This window comes from Sciurus carolinensis, chromosome 6 (assembly GCF_902686445.1).
Source record: "Sciurus carolinensis chromosome 6, mSciCar1.2, whole genome shotgun sequence".
NCBI lineage: Eukaryota > Metazoa > Chordata > Mammalia > Rodentia > Sciuridae > Sciurus > Sciurus carolinensis.
In genome coordinates this window covers 100,628,156-100,649,894 of record NC_062218.1, presented here as the reverse complement: position 1 = coordinate 100,649,894, position 21,739 = coordinate 100,628,156, and the positions used below count along the sequence as shown (strand labels likewise).

The 21,739-nt window shown below is 48.9% G+C and overlaps 1 protein-coding gene across 6 annotated transcripts; it reads left to right on the top strand.

The window, feature by feature from the left end:
• Positions 1–561: 561 nt before the first annotated feature.
• Spry4 (sprouty RTK signaling antagonist 4) lies at positions 562–20,219 on the top strand. 6 transcript variants are annotated; one of them, XR_007109109.1, is made up of 3 exons: positions 562–752; positions 10,186–18,459; positions 18,541–20,219. XR_007109109.1 is itself a non-coding variant. In XM_047555694.1 (3 exons), the coding sequence occupies exon 3, from the start codon at positions 10,233–10,235 to the stop codon at positions 11,130–11,132; it is 900 nt and encodes a 299-aa protein (XP_047411650.1). In that variant the 5' UTR covers positions 562–752; positions 9,566–9,645; positions 10,186–10,232; the 3' UTR covers positions 11,133–20,219. The 6 variants fall into 6 exon arrangements, 2 of the variants coding, with proteins under 2 accessions (XP_047411650.1, XP_047411649.1); XR_007109108.1 differs by having other exon boundaries at positions 10,186–18,138; positions 18,269–20,218; XR_007109111.1 differs by having other exon boundaries at positions 18,618–20,218.
• The last annotated feature ends 1,520 nt before the right edge of the window (positions 20,220–21,739 follow it).

Genomic DNA, 21,739 nt, shown 5'->3' with positions numbered 1-21,739 from the left:
AAAATTCCTTCCCCCGACGCCCCTAGGCGCCACTGGTCCCAGCAGGGGTTCTCCCACAACCCCCCTCCCACTGCCTGCGGCGGGAAGAGATACCCAAATCTAGGTGTGTCCTCCCCCACCCTGCTCTCAGCCCTGGATCCGGAGGCCGCAGCGCCCCCCCACCCCCCAGCGACACTGACGGTTCCTGCCCAGGCCCGCAGTGGTGTGAAGGTTGCTTTTACCTCCTCTTGCAGGCTGGGAGGGGGTAAAGCCCGCGCAGCTGAACCAGCTGCAGCAGTCGCCGCCGCCCTCCATTCATTCAAAAAAAAAAAAAAAAAAAAAGCAACAACAGCCTCCGCCCGAACCTCCACCCCTCTTTGTAAAAGAACGACGGCCCCTTGAGCAGCGAGAGCCAGCCCCAGCAATCACGGGTTAAGTTCTTTTCCGGCCCCCCATTCATAAAAAAAGGAGCGCAGCGCATGCGCGCGCGGGGTCTCTTGTGCCCACCCATTCATAGAATCGCGGACGGCGCGCGTGCGCACTGCAGCTCCCTTCCCTCCCATTCATAAAAAAGCCATTTTCCCAGGCAGTGGTTGCAACATCGCCGCCGAGGCAGCGAGCAGAGCTGACAGCCCAGAGCTGGCGCTGCGGGACTCAGGGAGCCTTGCGGGTTCCTCTGGCTGGCGTCTGCGAGTACAGCAGCGGCTGACCCTCTCGGGTTCGGGGATTTACAGAGACGTGGAGCGATGCTTGTGACTCTGCAGCTCCTCGAAGTAAGTCTATGGCCGGTTTGGGGATCCGAAACTGCCCCCTGTAAGCCGCGACGCGGCTCCCCTCGGGCTGGGACAAATGGTGCGCTATTTCCAGTCGCGCTTCTGTGTTCCTTCCCTCTGCCTGTGTCTCCTGGAGTCGCTGCGGTGCGCCGAAGCTCCTGGACGCCCTCCGCGCGCCCGGCACGGCGCTGGGGGTGTTCAAAGCCTGGCACTGCCGTTCCGGACCCCTGGGCATTGCCAAGCCTGACTTCCCCGCCCTCTGCGACTCGGGAAGCCCCGTGCGCGCCCCGGGAGTTTGCTTCTGGCCTGGCCTCTTTCCTTCTCCTACTACCAGTCGCCTTGGGCGCTGGAACAGGAGGCTTTGGGCTTGGTCAGGAGCCACCGCTTGGGTCTGGGGGGCGCCCTCGTCTTGGGCAGCTTTCCCACCCCCGGGCTTCGTGCCCACGGTGCCAGCTCTGCCGTGAATCTCCCCAGCCCGCAGCAGCGGCCTATGCTCGACGTAGATTTTTTTCTTTCACCTTCGGATTCGTGATGGACTGGGTTTACCCACTTCTGACTCCGGCTAGATGGTCAGCGCGGGACCGGCCCAGAACTGGGCATTTCTACTCCCTCTCCTTGGCAAGGCGGTTCCTAGCCGTCTGACCTTTGCTCGGCTGCCGCATTTTATGCTGTGCAACTACCTTGCAGTTGCCTTTACCTTCCCCGGCCTTTGCAGAACCCGAAACTCCTCGGCTACCCCGTGTCTCCCTATCCCAGATTACAGAGCTGTGCCAGGCTTCAGGGCCCCCGGACCTCGCTAGGTCTGGTGGGGGCTGAAGGTGCGTTTACATAATGCTGGGTGTGTGAGAGCTGGAGGAAGAGGTTGCGTGCGTAGGAGAGATAAGGCTCCCACTTTCCCTCCTTCCTTCTTGGTGGTACCAGGCTTGACATCACCACCGAGGAGACAGAGGGATAGAGACGGTACGTTCTGAGAAATTCTAAATCGCCTCGGCCACGGGGGGCAAGGAGGAGGGTGAGGCGGGTTTGGCCAGCCAGGGCAACTGGAGTTTGGCTCCATCACTGGGGCCAGGGCTGTGCCCAGTTCCCCCTCAATGCAGACGATCAAAAAGCATTTAGACAGTAGCTGCTCTTGTGCAAGAAGACGGTTTCTCAATTCTCTTTGATTGGGGGCTGGGGGTTGTGGGCAGAGGAAGCAAGAGAGGCGGAAAATGGTTGCATGGCTTGAAGGGGTGAGGGATGTAGTGAATTGAGAAATGGGCTAGAGGGTCTGGATGGTGAGCAGAGGGTAGATCTGCTGGCTTCCTCTCACCAACTGCTGGATGGGCATCCATGTTGCCAGGCCTGGTGAGAGCAGGAGGCCTCTTTATGGCGCAGTGAGCCTCGGGGAGAGTCCCCCACCAAGGCTCTGTTGAGGAAAGAGGTAGATTCAATGGGCGTCCAGAACTAGTGGCAGCTCCTTCTTCCCTGCCTTTAAATCAGAGCATGATTCTCTCCAGTTTGGGGAGAGACATACTGGAGGCCAGAGAACCTGTGGAGGAGCAGGAGCAAGCTCATGTCTGGTTAGCTGACCAAGACTCTCACCTTCCTGACAGGCCTCTTGGGGATACAAAGCTGGAAGGTAAAAGGCCCAGAGCAGTTGGGAAATAGAGGTTTATCAATCTCTTAATAAGCTCCGTCTGGCCCGAAGCCCTTCCCAATATTGCACTGGTGGATTTCACAATGTTTAGAGTTCTCCGGATCTTCACACTAATGGAGCATAAACATCTGAAATTTTCAGCTTTTTTTCCATTTAGTGCTGGTGTGGGGTGGCCTAGGAAAGGGAGGGCTGCAGTTGGTCTCTCTCTCTCTCTCTCTCTCTCTCTCTCTCTCTCTCTCTCTCTTTCTCTCAGAGCGGTGAGAAAGAAGTTGTAGATATGTCACTGTGAAATTGCATTTCCTCTATTTCCATCCCTTGGGAGGGTCTTCATGGGCTGACTGGCTCCAGGTGAATCCTCATCTGGTGAGCAGTATACACAGGCCAATCTGAGCTATGTGGTTGTTGTAGAGACTGGGAGCAGGAGCCTTTTGGCAGATTTTTAAAATCTCCATGGATTGATATTGGCCATCTGGGATGAGGGAGACTTGAACATCTGTTGGTCGTCTTCCATTTTAGAGTCTGAACTCGGGAATCGCTCCTTTGTGGGTTGTGAATGCCCTCCTTTCCTATCCTTTCTGCTTGTTCCCATGAGTCTTTACATATTACCTTCTTGAAAGGCACTCTTTCCATCGAGTTTTGCTGGGGGCTGGTGGAAGTAGACAGAATACATAGAATATATGATTCCAAGTTGAAGCAGATCAGAGGCTGAGCACTGGTGAACATTTGGGACTCACGGATGACTTTTTTGTCTGCATCTTTTCAGGATTGTGGAGAGATACAGCCTTTTCGAACTCAACCCTCTGACCACCTCCTACCCCTGCCCCCTAATCTTGTAAACCTGACATTGTATGTGCCCAGAGGGTTGATTAACTTTCTTGAATATCAAATTCAATGATTTAAAAATTAAGGGAGAGGGGAAATCCCATTCAATACTCCTTCTAATGTGGCCCTTAAGATGTATTGCTCTGTGGGTTAATACTTTTTTCTTTTTTTGTGGTACCATGGATTAAACATAGGGCCACTCTGTCACTTAGCTACATCCCTGGCTCTTCTTATTTTTTATTTTGAGACATGGACTAGGATGCCCAGGCTGGCCTAGAACTTGTGATCCTCCTGCCTCAGATTCCTAAGAAGCTGGAATTACAGATATGGGCCACCACGTCCAGCATGCGGTTTAATACTATAGGACTACATAGGGACTTCAGTTTCTGATGCTAAGTATCCCTTAGTGTGGCATCTTCCAGACCCCTATTTTTGGACCCCCACAAGGTTTTTTCTTAAAGTGAGGATTCCTGCCCAGTACAGTTGAGAATACGGGGTTTGAGATGTAGAAACTACAGGCATTTTAAGGTAGGGGAATAGCGAGAATGGAGAAGGTTCCATCTCATGGTCATCCTGGACCTCCCTGGCAGGAATATATTTTTGCTATTTCAATAAAGCCAGAGCAGTTTGGGCGTGGTGGAATCCCAGCTACTGGGAAAGATAAGGCAGGAGGATTCCCCAAGTTCAAGGCCCGCCTGGGCAACTTAGTGAGGCCTGATCTCAAAAAGAGCAAGAGGGAGAGAGAAAGAACTAGAGCAAGATGATGAGGAAGAGCAGCTGGGGGCCAAGGCAGAGCAGATAAGTGATTAGGCAAACCTGCTAAGTGTGGACCTTGATAGAGAACAGTCTTTCCCAAGGGCCTGCAGAGCAGCTAGGGAGTGGTCAGCACTGGGGCCTTGCTCCCTGTTACTGGGATCCTAGGGGGAGGGCCTAGTTTTAAGGGTGCCTCTAACTAAATGCATCATATTGGAGGTGTAGGGTATTGCATGATGTAAGAGGCGGGGTATTCTTGGTCTGGGGCCACCCTGCAGATCCGGGCAGCTGACAAGTCTGGGGAATGTATCCAGGACATGTGGCTGGGCTTAAGAGGCTCCACCATTCAGCTGTGATCACAATTGTTCTTTCCAAGGACAGGCCCCAGTCAGTGGAGGAAGCAAGGGCCCTGGGAGGGAGCACAGATGTGCTGGGTCTAGTGGAGGAGGGAAGGGGCCCTTTGGGGCAGGTGGTCACTTTTAGAAGACTGGTTTCCCTTGTCGGTAGTCTTGTCTGTTTCTGGCTCGGGGAAGGGAAGTCATTTCCTGCCCCATCTCAGGAGTAAGCTAGAATCTATTATTGTCTGTTCATTTCTTGGTGGAGGGTAGGGAGAAGAGACTATCTTGAGGTCTGTGGGAAGAAGCTGTCCCCTGGGGGTCCAGGGTTCTGGTCCCACTCTATATACCTTGACTTGGGCCAGTACTTCCCACATGATGTCAGTGTCCCTTTTAGCTCCTTTTTCCAACTTGGCTACTAATCTGTGTGTGTGATGCTGGGGGTTGAACCCAGGGCTTCACATCCACTAAGCAAGCCTCTACCTCTAAGCTACATCCCCAGCCCTTTGATTGCTCTTTACAGGGATCTGACTAGACAACAATTAACAGGGTACTACAAGTGAAGCAGAAACCTGAAGCTGGTTAAAATAGCCCAGAACCAAAGTGCAGCACTATGTGCTGGGGTTTTGGAACTCAGCTGATAGGTTGTGAAAGAAAAGGAAAGGAAATATTGGGAATGAGCAACTGGTGATAGGGCGAAGTGATGAAAAGCAGCTGTTTTCTTTTGTGATCTCTGAGATGTGGCCAGAGGTGAGCTCCTTAGTGCTGGTGCTGGGGGCAAAGGGATGGCGGAGAAGGAAGGATTCCCAGACAAGCCCAGCTGCCTAAAGCCTTTAACCATTCTCAGCAGAGTTTGTCTTCCTCCTAAGGTGCAGGGAATGGCAAGTCTGTGGCTTCCCTTGCCTCCCCCCACTTTAAAAGTCTTTTGAAAGCAATAAGTCATCATTTGGTTATAGCTTAATTAACTAACCTGGGATGTTGTCAAAATAACCAAGCAATGGTAGGGGAAAGTGGTGGGCGGGCTTTCTGGCAGTTTAAAGACCTCTTTTCTGAGTTGTTAAAGGGTTAAACAACCTTCACTGAAAGAACCCCCAGAGACTCAGTGGGGCAGTGCAAAAACTGCCCATTCAGTCAGAGCCTTTTGTCGGTTTGTCATTAGCTGACCTACGGTTTTCAAAACACAACTGTCAGGTTTTCCCAATATTTCCCAACTCCCCTCTCTAGGGTAAGTCAAGGGGAGGATGTGGGTGGGAATAGGCATCTGGCCCACTTGTGTGAACCCAGTTGTGCTGGACGATTAACAGGCTTCTTGCTCCTTCATAGCTGGCCTGTAGGTCACTGGTCTGCAGCCTGAAGCTCAGTCCCTTCTCCAAGGTACAAATGGCAGACTGGACAGATCTGGGAACCAAACAGCGAATACAGGACTGTACACTTGGGGTTTTCCATATCCTGTGGATTTAGTGTTCTAGAACTCTTCTGACTTCCTTGTACCTCACTTTCTTCCCTTCCCCACAAACCTGAACAGGCCATCCATAAAGGTACCTAGGGACCTGTAAATTCAACTTGATAAGTGAAGAACTGAGGGGATTCCCTTCCAGGGTTTGCTTTGAAATGAAATCCTGTAAGTGAGACCCATTTGGTTTTAAGGAAACTAAAAATGAAAATAAAGAGGGACGAGGTGACAGAAAGAATAGCAGAGAAAATTGAAAAGTTGAGCTAACTTGAACTCTGAGCCTTCCTTGAATGACAGGAAGTTACAAACCTTAAGTTTCCCATTCTCCATCCACACTGAAAATTCTAACTGGGGATCAGTCTGATACAAGTCCTGACTGGTTTAATTGCCCTGCTCACTGAGTTACTGAGACCCCAAATGGCCTGGCGAAGTTCCCTGTGGGTTGGTGGCACACTGGGGAGGCTGAAGGGGGTGGGGGGGATGTGTAGCTTTGAAAGTGACTGGTATTTCCACGAGTACCCCAGGGTTATGGAGGGCTTCTGGGAGCCATCATGCTGCATGGCTAAGTTCTCATCCTGCCCTTATAAGTCGCTATAATTCAGTGACCCTTTGTGTTTTCATTTCTAACTCTGTAGATTGAGTACTATACTTGAAGGTGATGGCAAGAGGACTTCACCAGAGCCTGGCACCATGAAATGCTTCCTAAATATTATCTGCTTCCATAGTTATTATTAGAATGTTGAGTGGAGGTGAAAGTTCTCTTTCCTCGTGCTAACCCATAAGACTGCCACCTAAAACTCCACAGAGGTGTTTCTTTGGTTAAGTGCAGTGCTGGCTTCATTTCTAAAGAGTCTTCCAAATCGGCTATCAGTCTCTTCCAAACAGCCTACTCGAGGCAAAACCTCGTCTCCTATTTATATTATGAACCTCTTCCTTCCTTGGAGGGGAAGCAGAGGTACATATTAAGCTGCACTTAAAACCCAGGGCAGTGGTACATGCCTGTACTCCCATCGACCAGGGAAGCTGAAGCAGGAGGAGTGCATGTTTGAGGCCAGCCTGGACAACTTGGCAAGATCCTGTCTCAAAATAAAAAGGGCTGAGGACATCACTCAGTAGTAGAGTCCCCATGGGTTCAATCCCCAGTACCACTAAATAAATAATTAAACTGCACTTATGATGCACAGGAACCTCCAGAGTGGAGGGTGGGCATATATCCCAGGGTGTGCAGCTTGAGACATCAGGGATCTTTGCTGGGGGATTATCAAATACAAAGAGTAAGAAATTCTTTTTCTTTACCAGCCAAATAAATTCAGCGGGGGCTCTTCGAGGGCCCTCCTACAGGGAGGGTCCCAGCTAACAGGCAGGTGAGGCCACAGGCCTAAGCAAGTTTAAGCAGTGAAACTCTGAGATAGCCATTGGTTTTTGCTGAGCTAGTAGCCAGAACAGAGATCCTACATGAGGTGTATGATAGGAAGATACATTTCAGAATATGCCTGCTGGAACCATCAGATGCTGCGCACCCGGAGAGAGCTGAGTCACTGTGGGCCAAGCTCCCACCCCCAAGTCTGGCCTCAATTGCAGGTCCAGATGTTGACAGCTGCCTCTGGGTTGGGGGTGATGGGAACCTGCTAATGCCAACATCCCCACTGCTTGCAGTGGCTGCTCCCACTCTGGCTTCCTGGTGGAACTTTTCATGAATTAGGGAATCTGCCCACTGATTCCAGGGCCTGTTAAAATCTCTGAGCATTGCCCATGACTTTTGTTTCGTCTGCAGGAAATGCAGCTATTTTTAAAGAGTTCCAGTAACTGAACTGGGAAAGCAGAGTGGATAATCTGTTTGGGGGTGGTGGCAGTACCTTTACTTTTCTGGAAGCATGACCAGAACCCCAGAACTAAGATAGAACCCCAGCTACATGGGGCAATATAATCTTCGAACTGCCACTGATATTTTGTTGGCAGGACCTGTGGTGTTACTAACTTAGGCTTCTGGAATAAGGGAATTGTGTCATTTTTGTCTAAGGGTGAGGGTTCCAGCTGAGGCACTTCTTGGAGGGTGCCTGAGAGTTTTACCTATGGCATTTTTCATTATACCAAGTTCAGCCTTTCCCTCTGTTAAAGTCCCAAGGCTAGGAATTTTGGTTCCCCAGCCTGGTCAGTTGACCCTAAATTTCATTTATTCTAGAAACAAGTCCTTGAGATCCTACTCAGAAAATAAATAGCTGAGATAGCTTTCCCTAGAAAAACTCCTCCCCCTAGATAACTTCCTTGTATTCACTTTGTCCAGCCCTGACCACAGGATCCCTGCAGGAGGCTGCCCTGGCAAATAACTATTCTTTGGTGGCAGGCTCACCAGACATTTAAGGCAAACTGCCACAGGAAAGACTCCTGTTCGAAGATGATGCTGTAGTTTCATCCGAAGAGAACTTTGGGGCAGGTGATGTCACTAGGTGGACTTTAAGTGGGCAGGGCCATGGGAACAGAGCCAATAGTTGGTACCCTGTGTCAGTGGGAAATATCAGTTGACTGACCATTAAACCTCATAGAAAAGATTTGCTGCTTTTTTTTTTTTTTTGCATTGAACAGTCTATACTGATATGCAGATGAACCCTGCAGAACCTTTTTTATCCCCTTCGTCTAGAGCTAGGTATTTTTGAGGCATCTAAGGAAACTCTTCCTCAACAATTTTAACTGTTCCTGACCAAGCTATTGTCTGCAAGCAGAGGAAGTAACATTGAGTTCATTTGAATGACTCTTTGTCACTCTCCTGTGATGGAATATCTAGATGAACCCACAGTGTCCCAAGCCCACAAGGCTATAGGGGCACACTGGAAGTAGAAACCTATCCCCATTCTCTTCTCCAGCAAGACCTTTGAGGCGAAATGAACCTAACAGCTGAGGGGCAGCATCAGCTTTCCTAGTTTGGCATCTTGCAAAAGCTTTTACAGAAACACCATCCATAACACACTAATCCAGTGGGGTTTTTTGTTGTTGTCGTTTAGACTGTCATCTTCTCCTTCTACATCGCACCCCCCAACCCCCTGGAGTTCTTAAGGGGTGGAATCTTCCCAGAGTCTACTCTGTCCCTTGGATTCCAAATGGCATCCCCTTGAGCAGAGGTCTTGGCCTTCTGCTGCTATTTCTTTAAATTGATCTCCATCCGAATTCCAAATGTAAAGGTCAGCAGGCAAGGAAATGGCACTTCTAATAGAAAACAATGTGCACTTTCTAAATTTGAACCAAGCCGTTTCCGCTCTTTGATTTAAGTGACTTCCTGGGGTTCCGTGTCAGGCGCTGCAGTTGAATCTCTGGCCAGATGCCAGCTTAAAATTGCACTCTCTCAGTGAAATTAGAAACTGATCCAGTGTTGGCTTAGCTATTCTAGTAAATAGCATTTAGGCTGAATGTTCAGCTCAGCACTTGGAAATGGGCGATGTGAGTGCCCCTGGAGAGGATTTCCCATCCAAGGTGTCAGAAGCTCACCTACCCAGGAATTATTAGCCACTGGAGGTTGCTACACTTGGAAGTAGTTGTAATTAGTTAATATCCTGGATGTACAGGCATCAGATATAGCTCTTCCTTCTCTTGTGAATATCTGAAATAATGGCTTTTGTTTATTCAGCTGATAAACTTCGTGGGAGCACACAGGGGTGGTTGTGTTCATCACTCAGCGCAATGCTTGGCACAAAGTGCTTGTTGGTGCTCACGGAATCTAAAGTGTTCTGTTCTGGGGTAGTGATAAGTTGCCGAGCACATGCCATGTGCCCGGCCATGTGCTAAGCCCTGGATCTGCATTTTCTCGTTTAATCCTTGCTAGAACCCATTTACAGATGACAAAACTAAGGCCCAAGGCCTAGAAATGAAAGAACTCATCCACAACAGCACTGCTAGGCAAAGGTGAGAATTCAACTCAGACCTAATTCCAGATTCTGTAACTATTGAGCTGTATATTTTAAATGAGCATGTTTCACAGGGATTGTGAGAATAAACTCAGGTGGCCCCGGTTTGAGTCTTAGTCCTACTCTTGATAACTCTATGTGAATTTGGACACGTTACTTGGAACATTAGTGTTCTGTAAGTAGAAAAGGGGGATAATAGTTTGTAACATTTTAGCGTTGTTGTAAGGAGTTAATGACTTAATATGGTACTTAAGAGAGTAACTTAAATACTACTTTGTTTTTTCTTTTTTTCTGGGTATCTGTAACTAGTCCCAGCCCGATAAGTATTATTTCTACCATGATTATTATTGTCATTATTATTATTAGTCATCTAAGACTTGGGAGTTATGGGAGAATCCACTGAGGAAATTTGAAAATTTAGTTCCTATTTTATTTGGGTTCCCAAGGACTGATGGGGGTGGCAGGGGGCAGGCTATTAACAGGCTGAGTACTGATGCCTGGAATCCATTTTCTCTTCCTTTTCCCCACTTTCCCCCAGGGCCCTTAGAAGCCTGTTTCTCGGCGCAGTCCAGGACCTCCAGCCCCATGGAGCCCCCGATCCCACAGAGCGTCCCTTTGACTCCCAGCTCAGTCATGGTGCAGCCCCTTCTTGATAGCCGAATGCCCCACAGTCGGCTCCAGCACCCGCTCACCATCCTTCCCATTGACCAGATGAAGACCAGCCACGTGGAGAACGACTACATTGACAACCCTGGCCTGGCCCCCACCACCGGCCCCAAGCGGCCCCGAGCTGGGGCCCCAGAACTGGCCCCAACACCTGCCCGCTGTGACCAGGATGTCACCCATCACTGGATCTCCTTCAGTGGGCGCCCCAGCTCTGTCAGCAGCAGTAGCAGCACCTCCTCTGACCAGCGGCTCCTAGACCACATGGCCCCACCCCCTGTGGCCGAGCAGGCCTCGCCCAGGGCAGTGCGCCTCCAGCCCAAGGTGGTCCACTGTAAGCCGCTGGATCTCAAGGGCCCAGCAGTCCCACCAGAGCTAGACAAGCACTTCTTGCTGTGCGAGGCCTGTGGGAAGTGTAAGTGCAAGGAGTGTGCGTCCCCCCGGACGTTACCCTCCTGCTGGGTCTGCAACCAGGAATGCCTGTGCTCGGCCCAGACCCTGGTCAACTATGGCACATGTATGTGCCTGGTGCAGGGCATCTTCTACCATTGCACCAATGAGGACGATGAGGGCTCCTGCGCCGACCACCCCTGCTCTTGCTCCCGTTCCAACTGCTGCGCCCGCTGGTCCTTCATGGGTGCCCTCTCCGTGGTGCTGCCCTGCCTGCTCTGCTACCTGCCCGCCACTGGCTGCGTGAAGCTGGCCCAGCGTGGCTATGACCGCCTGCGCCGCCCTGGTTGCCGCTGCAAGCATACGAACAGCGTCATCTGCAAGGCAGCCAGCGGGGATGTCAAGGCCAGCAGACCCGACAAGCCTTTCTGACACTTCGGGTTGAAGCCCCAGTGCTGCCCCTGGAAACATGGTTCCTCCTGCCAGTCTCCTGAGGCTGACCTTGCTCATCTGTCCTCTCCACCTCCCTAGATTGGGAAGAAGCAAGCAGAGACAACCATCACCCACCCTCTGTTTCCCAAAAGGATGAAGATGTACTCTGGGTTTTTTTAGGGTCCTGGAACTTTGTGTCAAGCAGACAGTGGCAGGGGCAGGGTGTGGTTTCTGGGGGGGGATTTTTCTTTTTCAGAAGATGGAACACAGATGTGGACGCATTTCCCAAGTTGCAGCTGCTTGATGGCCTATTGGGTCCTCGCTCCTCCCTCCCTCTCTCCCTTTTCCATTGTCTTTGGCTCTCACAGAAGCTGGCTGCCTGGGAGGAATTGTTAACTGAGGGCCAGGGTACCAGAAGAAGACCCTTGGAGTCTCAACTTCTCTACCTTCTTCTTCCCCTCCTCCTTCCACACCAGTTGGCCCCCGCATCCAGGGGAAGGTGTAGGACACCCTAGCCATCCCTACTGTATATATTTGGGAGTTGCTGAGAAGAGAGGACAGCCCGCGAGTTGAAGCCTCGTTCCTTTCCTCCTCCTGCCTCCCAGAGCCACAGGATGGATTTAGGAGCCACTGAGCAGTGCATTCCTCCCTCCTGGCCGCATCACACCGTCCACCGGTTCTTACCGAGTCACAGACTTGCCTGACTGCTATGTGTCCTGAGTTCTCTCTACTCAGATGCTTTCCAGAAACTTGATGGGTAGAGGAGGCCAGGGCAGCACATGCGAGACCAAATAATCATTTTGCCAATGAGTCTGAGGCTGTGGTCTCTGGATCCAGTCATGATGTTTTTATAGAATAATTAAACCAGATGCTAACGGTGTTTTAAAAAAATAATAATAAGACAACTTGCTTCCTTTTGGGCCACCCCCAGGAAGGGCTGATATCAAAATCTGGGGGTCAAGCAACCTCAAGGAACACAATTCCCCTGCCCACCAAGAAGAGGATTTTAACAGCGAAGAAGAGGCAGCACCTCTCATTGGCAGAATGACAGCTGAGCCGAGCTGGGGCTGGGTTTCCTTTCTTCTGATTCTGCTGCTTACTGTCATAGCCTTTGTGTATAGCGATGCGTCTGTATCTTTATGTAAATAGAGATGGCGAAAAGAGTATATTTTAGGGTTCGGAAGCCCCAGCGGGAGAGTCAGAAGAACTCACGAGAGGGTGGGGGAACTTCTCCAGGGGCCACTGGGATTGAGCCCTGCTCTTGTGCACAGCACACCCTCCTCCCAACAGCCCCCAAAGACGTAGCAACTCTTTCTCTCAAGGTGCTAAAGGACTCAGAAAGTGCAGCACGTCCAGTGGGTAGGTACTTGTTGCATGCAAAAGCTGTAGTGTGTCTGGTCCTCCCCCACCCCCACCCCAGCTATTGTGTGGGGTTTTTGCTTTGTGTGGTATGTTGTGTCCCACCCCCCATCTGATGAGAGGAAATGACCTGGGTCAGAAGAGATGCCCCAGGTAAAATTGGAAACACATTAGACAGCATCTGTAGCATTTCCAGCTTGTTCTATAGAAACAGAACTGCCTCCAAAAGGAGGCAGGGAGCCTTGATGGCATGTACCTAATGCTTCTCAAGGACTCTCCCTCCCCCGCTTTGGATATTAGTAGTTAACATCTTATGATTTAGAATAAGTTAATTGTAACCATAGGTATTTATTGATTGGAGGAAGGGAGGGTCTTATTATTTTGGGCTTTATTTATGTAACATCTGCTGGCTTGTAAAAGGCAAGTATACGATATTGCATCTTCATTGTCCAAGGCTAATTCACATAGCTCCCCTTGCCACAGTTGTGATGGATGTATGGATGTTCTTGCACAAATTGGAGGGAATGGGAAAAACAAACATTCAGCAACCACTTACTCATTGAATGTATTGGAAGTGTGCTGAAGGGGCTGGAGATGTTTTCCTCAGATGAGGTGTGCAGTGGTGGCCCCCCAAATGATTGCACATGTGCACTCTTTCTGCAAAGCCCTGGGATCAATTCCCAGGGCTCCTCCCTCAAATTGTCTCCATGGGAAACTTAACCCAGTGGCAAGTTGCACTTTGGTGATCTTGGTCTACGCCCCCATTCTGTGGAGAATTGGTTTTCATAAGCTGTGTACACACACACACACACACACACACGCACACACACGCACACTGACCCCCTACTGACAAAGACCCTGTTTCCTGGCAAATGGCCTCCCGAACCCTGACTTTTTGTGTACATAGTTGTAAACACGGATCTTGTGGGTTTTGGTTCGCCTTCTTTTTTCCCCTCCCTGTCATGGCTTGTGTTTAACCTGCTAGATCTGTGTCAGCAGAACTGTCCCTGAGAGTCTGCCTCGGTGCCCCTGCGTGCGTGGTGGTGAAGCGAAGCAGCGGAGGAAGCGCCCTGGGTTCTCCCAGCTCTGGTGTGCACCAGTCCCTCTGCGTCAGTTTTCCCTGGCTCTTTGGCCAAAAAGAAAAAGAAAATATGGCTTGCCTGTGGGTGCCCCAGACCTTCCCAGGCGAGTCAAGAGCCACTGAGGAATCAAGCACGGAGAGCACATTTCTATATCTGCTTCTGGCTGGTTGCTTGCTGTCACTAGCAGCTTGCTGGGCTGGATTATGTCTTACCTTGAAAAGTGCCAGCTGGTTCCCACTTCTCTTAGACCTGGGACAATGGCAGTTATGCCTGGGACTGGGGTTGGTCCAGGACACTTTGCCTAGTTTGTTGTGACTGTTTGCCTCCCCCACCCTGAGAGTGGGTTTGTGAGGGCCGGCACTCCAGCGAGCACCCTGGGAACTGGGTCTGGGCTAGCAGAACCCTCTCAGATGAGTGACAGGGTGCAACCGAGGCTCCTCTGAGAAGCCAGTGGGAAGTAAAGACTGGTCCCTTCTGTTGGTATAGGCCCTTCACAGCTGACAGAAGGTACTCATGTGGTGTGGGCTTGTTCGGTGTTGGGAGTCCACATTGATTCCTGCTGTGCAATGAGTGGGACCCAGTTAGACAGAGTTACCTGAGGTTGCACACATGAAAATCATGTCTGGCCAGAACCCAGTGACTGTCATCTAAAAGCGTCACATTCTCCTGTGCTACCCCAGGAAGTGTGTGATGGGGTGCAGGGACACAACTTGGCACTGTACAGTTCACTATGGCATCCTGCAAGCTTCACTGGCCTTCTGGTTCATGCCTTTGGTAAGCATTTTCATGCCCGCCCCCCCCTTACTGTGACCCTGGGTGTCACGTTGCATTGCCGCTGTTTGGCTGTGGGTAGCTGCGCGTGTGCAGTGTCTTCTCTTGCTCTCTCTAACTTGCTGCCCCACAGTTTGGTTTCGTGTCGCAAGCAGTAAAGCTGTCCCCTGGCTCCCCCTCTACCACATTCTTACTTCATTTTCCCCTTCACTGTAGCCCCTTCTCACCCCACCACAAAAAGTTACCACAGAAGGTTTCCTTTGTATAGAATATTTATTTTGAAGCTCTATTTTAATAGTATTTATTTTAGAAAGTCTACTATTGTAAGAGTTCTTCTGTTTGTGAAGAAAAAACAAGTTAAAAACTGAATGTACTGATCTAGAAAATATCTATAAATATATATTGTTAAATATACACAGGACTGTTTTCTCGTGTGTTTGTGTGTTCAGTTTCTGGACATCCTCACCCAGCAAGGCCCTTGTCTTATCAGAAAACACTAGGCCACTGCACCAACTGCAGGGAGATGGGTCCTTCTGGGGTGGGGCAGACCTCTGTCCTGCCTCAGGATGACCTAAGAACCTTGGAGGAAAGCTTCACTTTATTGGGGCACTGATAATCACCAGATGCTGTGAAATCCTCCTTCCTGGGCCAATGGTGTCTCCTATCCTGGGTGTCTTTGTAACTCAGACAAGAAAGCTCCAGAACTTGGAGGAGCTGGAGGTGGGGAAGAATAATCTGATCTGTCCATTTTCTGAAAATTCTGCATCTCTTCTCTTTGGCCCCGAATCTCCCAAATCCACATGTTTCAGGAAGCCAAACAGAAAAGCCCTTGGTGACTTTCTCGTTTATACTGGATTGATGAATACTGTCCAAAGTCAGTTCCTTTGATCACTAAAGCTTTCCATCTACATAAGTACTTGTCTTTGTCCTTCTCATGTGCTTTCCATTTGATTTCCATGTCCCCCATCCCCCTGCGTACTCTCAAACTTGCTAAGACCCAGCCACTTCTCTTGTTTACACACCTGGGTGGACTTTTTCATTACCTTTAATTCATATGTCAATCACAATGAAAATTGGATTTTATGCCTCTTGTTTTCTGAAAGAAAAATTAATAATTTGTTACCAATCAGTGGGAGAGGTGACAGCAATGGGGGGATGGGAAGGGAAAGATCAGGATCCCCATGTCAGTTCTTGTTTTTTCTGGAGACACCAGAAAAAAACAGGCTCCTTTGTGAAATACAAGCCTTGTTCCTTTGGAGACATCCAAATGCACGCCAAGGATCTCCTGGTCACTGCCCAAGAAGGCACTTCGGGGTGTTCTTGTTTATAATGAAAGGCTTGGGCCTCCCTCTCTGTTGCCTGACCATGTGGCCTCTCCCATTTCCAGGATGGACAAAGGTTAATTAGTGCTTCAAGTCTTTCTTCCCCATCAAGGTAAGTAACTGGCACTTGGGGAATAGTTTATTTTTAATCAGCTCAGTCCTAATTGGTGTCTACCACACTTTGTCTTGAATTTCTTTTTGGACAGGGACACACAGTAGCCTCCCGGCACCCCCCCTCCCTCACTGGTTTTTCTACTTTGTTTCTGGAGCTTAGGAGATTAGAAGCAACAGGTGTTGAGTGCTTAAAGTCCCACTCACCCAAATGCTCTTGGGGAAATGGAAGTTCAACTTTTCCGGAGAATAAGTTCCATGGGCTTCTATTACGTTCCTAGATAAGAGAAGGCTTTGGGGTGACAATAGCGGTATTTTCTTTTTTGCTTTATGCTGATGATGTGTGGCAGATACTATGATTATTTCCCTCCTAGAGATGCAGACATTAAGGTCCAAAGAAGTCACCCAATATTCCATGAGAGGTAGAAGGTAAGAACAAAAGGATTTAGTTACTCAATTTAGGGATGAAGAACATGATGGAGTAGGTAGAAGGCTCCCCAGAAATCCAGTGTAAAAATGAACAGAAAGGATGGGACTGGGGATGAAGCTTGATGACATAGCACCTGCCTGGCATGCACGAGCCCCCAGTTTCAATCCCCAATGTTAAAAAAACAAACAAACAAAAAGCACGGGGTGGAGGGGTGCAGACTTCAACCGGCTCTTTGTCCATGACCACACATCCCCTAATAAGACATCAGACCAGAACGGATGGCCTTGGGGGCAGCTCTGGCAATAACTAAAATACACACATGTACACACACACCTAGCCTGGTCATCTGGTCAGGAGGCCCCAACTCTCTAGCTCTCCAGCCTGGAGAACCCACAACTTGACTGAGCTCAGCTTTTCTGAAGAACGCCTGTGAAGGAATCACACGAACCCAGGCAGCAGGCTCCATGCTGGAGGTGTGAGCCGGAGGAAAAGCCAAGCGGACATTTTTAAGAGCCTTAAGTTTATTCATCGGAACTTTAATAAAACAATATGTCCATGGCCTGGGGCAGGTATAATTTTCATAATTTATAGGTCTCTGAGACAGGAAGAGAGCTCAGGGTTTTATTGTGTTTTGCACGATAAATGGCATTCCAATTATCTACATGATGTTCTTAAGGACTCTTGTCTGGCAGCGGCACAGGCCTTCTGGAGCCCACCTGGGCCTGCAGGCCCGAGGCAAGGGGTAATTATGAATACATCTGTACGTGTTAAGCAGGAGATGATGGAAAAACTCCCTGGGTTCCTTCTGTCATTAGAAGATACTTCCTATGCCGACACCTACATTAACATTTAACTGTTGCAAAAGTTTGGAGCCGTCCTTTTCTCTTCCTCTCCCTCTCTCCCTTGCGCTCCTTGACTGTATCTGAAGAAATTCCGGTGAAGTCCTGACTGGCTTCCTTCCCTCCATTAGGCATGGTGGAGAGGTAGCTCAGGGCTCAGAGCAAAAACTCCACCAGCCACGGAGTGAGGTCACAGAGCTGTGGGGGAGGTTCTGATTGGAATCAGTAGTTGGAGAGCCTGCAGACTGGTGCTCTGTGAAGCCTTAGGGTAACAGACCAAGTGGCCTCAGGAAATAATTACAGAGGATACCACTTCTGAGCACAGATGCAGATTCTTGTTTACAATCCTGAAAACAATTAAACTAGGTTGATACAATCAGCCTCATTATAGATGAGAAAATCAAGGCTCAGAGATTAAGTTGCTTGCCCAAGGACCTACATGAGTTGATAAGTGTTAGACCTGGGATTCCAACCTAGAGGATCTGCCTTCAAAGCCAGTGCACAGAACACTAAGAAGCTTTTATAACTATTAGACCAAACCGTGGATCACCTACTCTGGGATATCTCCTGTGTCCCCAGAAAGAGGTTTTCTTCCCCAGGGTTTCTATAGACATCAATAGAATAGGTGGTTTATTTAAACCAAGAATACTTCCACTGTAACTGAGATGGGACTGAACCTGGGTCTCACCAGTGAACCACCAATGCCCCTTATAAAATACTAAGGCCCCACCATTAAGCTGCTTGGGTTGGATCCTGTGTGACCACACAACATGGCTACCATCCCTCCTGGCATTACTCAGAACAGCATTCCCGATTTCCTCTGCAATGGAAAGAAATTACTGGGGCTGTCATGGCTAGGGACAGTGTTTGGGGACAGGCGATAGAAGGAATTGTAAATTGCTTCAGATAATTTAAAAAGTCAAGGTCTGTTGGCTTCGTGGGCAGGTGAGGAGAGGTGAATACACAGGACAGTGGGCATGGGCCACACCTCTGCACTGCCAGGTCAGAGACGTCTTCCTCTTCATGCCAGCATTGGTGAAAATGGACGGAACAGAGGACCAGAAAGCCAAACTGGTCAGGGAGGAATGGAAGGTACTGGGGTAGGGGTTGGGGACTCCCCATGTTGGAATTAGCACCCCCAACCCTCCAGGCCCTCCTTGACCATTTCTCGGGCACTGATCCAGCCAGCCCAGGGTTACTATAGCACTCTGTGTCCATCTAGGCAGGTCACTTTCCAGTGTGGACGTGGCTTTTAAGAAGAGACTGCTGCTCCCATAAGGCCACTCTTAGGAAAATGTGGTGAAGAGCACAGAGCCTATGGTCCTCCACTTGGGTCCCCCTCATCTACTGCCTTCACCGACTCTGGTGTTAGGAGAGTACACTGGGAAGGGTCCAGAACTTTAGGCACACTAGGTGAGTACTCTACCGCTGAGCTGCACCTTCAGCCTCAAATGTAGTTAGATTAGACTCAGCCCCGCACTGATAATGTATTAGTTTCTTAAGGATGGGAGAGCAGGAAACAGAAGAACTCAGCTCTGCTCTCCTCTCAGCCTTGGTGTCTCCATCTTCAGCCTGGCAGTCTGGACCACCAGAAAAGCAGCAAGTCACGAGCTATCCAAGTATGGAGGTGCAGGCCTGTGATCCCAGCCATCCAGGCAAGGAGGATCGTAATTTCAAGGCCACCAACCTGAGCAACATAGTGAGACCACATTTCAAAAACAACATAAAAGTCACATACTGTTGGCCTACAGTGTTCTCAAAAACTGGGCTCGTCATCAAAATTAAGGTTTCCCTACCCAGATATAAAACTTCTCTTGAAAGAGAACTGGCATTCCTGGTGTCCAATTTTTTTGTTGTTGTTTGTTTTCCTTGTTTTTTGTGTGTGGTGCTGGGGATTGAACCCAGGGCCTTGTGCATGTGAAGCAAGCTCTCTACCAACTGAGCTATCTTCCCTGGTGCCCATGCTCTGTGGCGGTGATTGGTTGGAGCTGCTCTTCTCAAACTAGGCATCATCCTGTCCTTTCCTCAGCCTCATCCCCCTTTGATGGCCTGAGTCCCCTGGGCTGAATGCCAGTTGCCATCCATCATTGTGTTAGCACCTGATATCACTTATACCTAGCTTGCTTCTCTTCTGTCACCTTCCTGGGGCCCTGCTTTTGATGCTGGCTGGTGTCAAGTCTGATTGGCCTCCCTGGACAGCTTACCTCAAGACATCCTAATACCTCAACCCCTGCCTGGGGGCTTCCTAAGGATGCATGTCACTCAGATGGCAGATCCAAGAGACCAATGGCCTAGGATTTGTGAGGTGGAAGATAAGTTTCGGTGTGTTTTTGCTTTCTGTTTGAGGCATGCTTTCTGGATTCTCAGAAGAGTACGCGACCTCCTCAAAATATTAAGCATCACTGGGTCCAATCCACTCACCACCTGGATAGGCATGGGAGACCCTGAGAGGAGACGAGTGACCCACCCAAGGTCACTCACACAAAGAGCCTTAGTGGCAAAGCCAAGAATAGGAAACAGATTTTCTACTCTTTAGAAAAGAGACAAATTTTTCTTTAGGAAAACTGGTTTTCAAGCATTTATGAACCATCTTAAAGTGTCTCCTGCAAAAGAAAAAAAAAAAATTATCCAAAAGTGATCAACCTTGATGAGTGCTATGGTTGGGATACCAGTTATTCTCTCCAAAACTGAGGTTGAAATTTGATTGCCTTTGAGGTGATTGATGTTGGGAGGTCACCTTTAAGAGGTGATTTGAACCAGGTGTGGTGGCACATGCCTATTATCCCAGCAGCTTGGGAGACTGAGACAGGAAGATAGCAAGTTCAAAACTAGCTTCAGCAACTTAGTAAGTCCCTAAGCAACTTAGTGAGATCTATCTCAAAATAAGATAAGAAAAAGGCTGGGGATGAGGCTAAGTGGTTAAGTCTAACCACTGGTTTCAGTCAAGAGATGATTGGGTGATTGGGTCATCAGGCCTCTGCCCTCAAGATGTATTAACCCATTCATTTCATGAATTAAAGACGAATAGAACTGGGTGTTCTATTAGCCTGAAATCCAGATACTTGGGAGTTTAGGAGACTGAGGCAGGAGGATCACAAGTTTGAGGCCAGTCTGGACAACTTAGTAAGACCCTGAACTGAAATTAAAAAAAAATTTAAAGGGCTGGCAATGTAGTTGAGTGATAGAACACTTGCCTAGTGTGCACAAGGCCCTGGGCTTGATTCCCCGTACTTCTTTTTTAGTACTAGGGACTGAACCCAGGGGCACTTTACCACTGAGCTACATCCCCAAACCTTTTTATTTTTTATTTGAGACAGGATCTCACTAAGTTCCTTAGGGCATCGTTAAACTGCTGAGGTTGGCCTGGAACTTGTGATCCTCCTGTCTCAGCCTCCCGAGCTGCTGGTATTACAGGCATGTGCCACTGCACCTGACTGATCCTCAGTACTGAAAAAAAAGAAAGAGAAAAAAAAAAGACTAATATATTAAGGGACCATTAAGGAGTGGCTTTGTTGTAGAAATGAGTTGTCTCTCACCTGCTTGCTGTCTCACCACGTGACATCCTCCTCCATGTTATGATGCAGCAAGAAGGCAGTGTCATGCTCTTGGACTGCATAGCCTCCAGAAACTGGAACTGAATAAACTCCTGTGCTTTAGGATTTGCCCACTCACAGGTGTTTTGTTATAGTAACAATATGGAACTAAAACCAGCCCCACCGCCAGCCCCTCACTTATCTTTTTCTCTTCCTCCTTTGGTTCCCCGCTGCCTTTCCTACCCTTCCTGTGCTTGTTCATAGCCCGTCCTTGTGGACGGGTTCTATCAGGGCAGGAAACGTGGCCTCTTTTGATCATGACTGCAGCACTTTCTGACTTTCGTATATACGTAATACTTGAATTGTCCACTGAGGTCCAGGGACGGCTCTCCCCAGGTCACCCACTGCCCTGAGAATCTGAGTGATCGTATTTCAATATACCTCACACCTATTACCTGTTAGTAAGCTCCCAGCAGAGCATCTGGCATATGACTGGCATTTAAGAAATATTTGCTAAATATTTATAAAGATAGAGGAGATTCAGAGAGGGTTAGACAAATAGCCTTAGATTTTTTTCTGTCCTGAAACTAGCCGAGTGATACAGAATGTAGCCTTTCCACTACATAATCATAATGATGTGAATAGTAGGGTTAGCTCTCTTCTCCTGTGACTGATGTTTGAGTATTTACCTTGTGCCACAATATAAAAAAAATTATTTTGCGGGGAAGAGGGGTGCTGAGGATTGAACTCAGGGCCTCGCACATGCCTAGAACATACTTTTCCACTGAGTTACACCCCCAGGACCCCCAACAAAGTTGTTTTTTTATAATCCATTATTTCCCCTTCATAGCAAAAGAAGCTTCAGCAGGGTGTCTTCCAGCCAGCTGTGGGGATGGGTGGTGTGTGGGAGGAGAGGGCTGGGCTGCCTTCTCTCTAGAATCAGTCCCCATGGGCTGGGAAGGTCTTTGGGGCCAGTAGTTTGCAAACCAAATCTGGCAAATTCCCATCCCTTAACTTGCCTGTGAAGAACATTCCCAAGAAGGATGAAAAGGAGGTCAGCTTAAGGATTTATGCTGTTTGGTTCTTCTGGCCCTTCTAGAACATGCATGGCCACAAGTATTTATTAAGAATCAGTATTGAAAACTTACCACCTACACCAG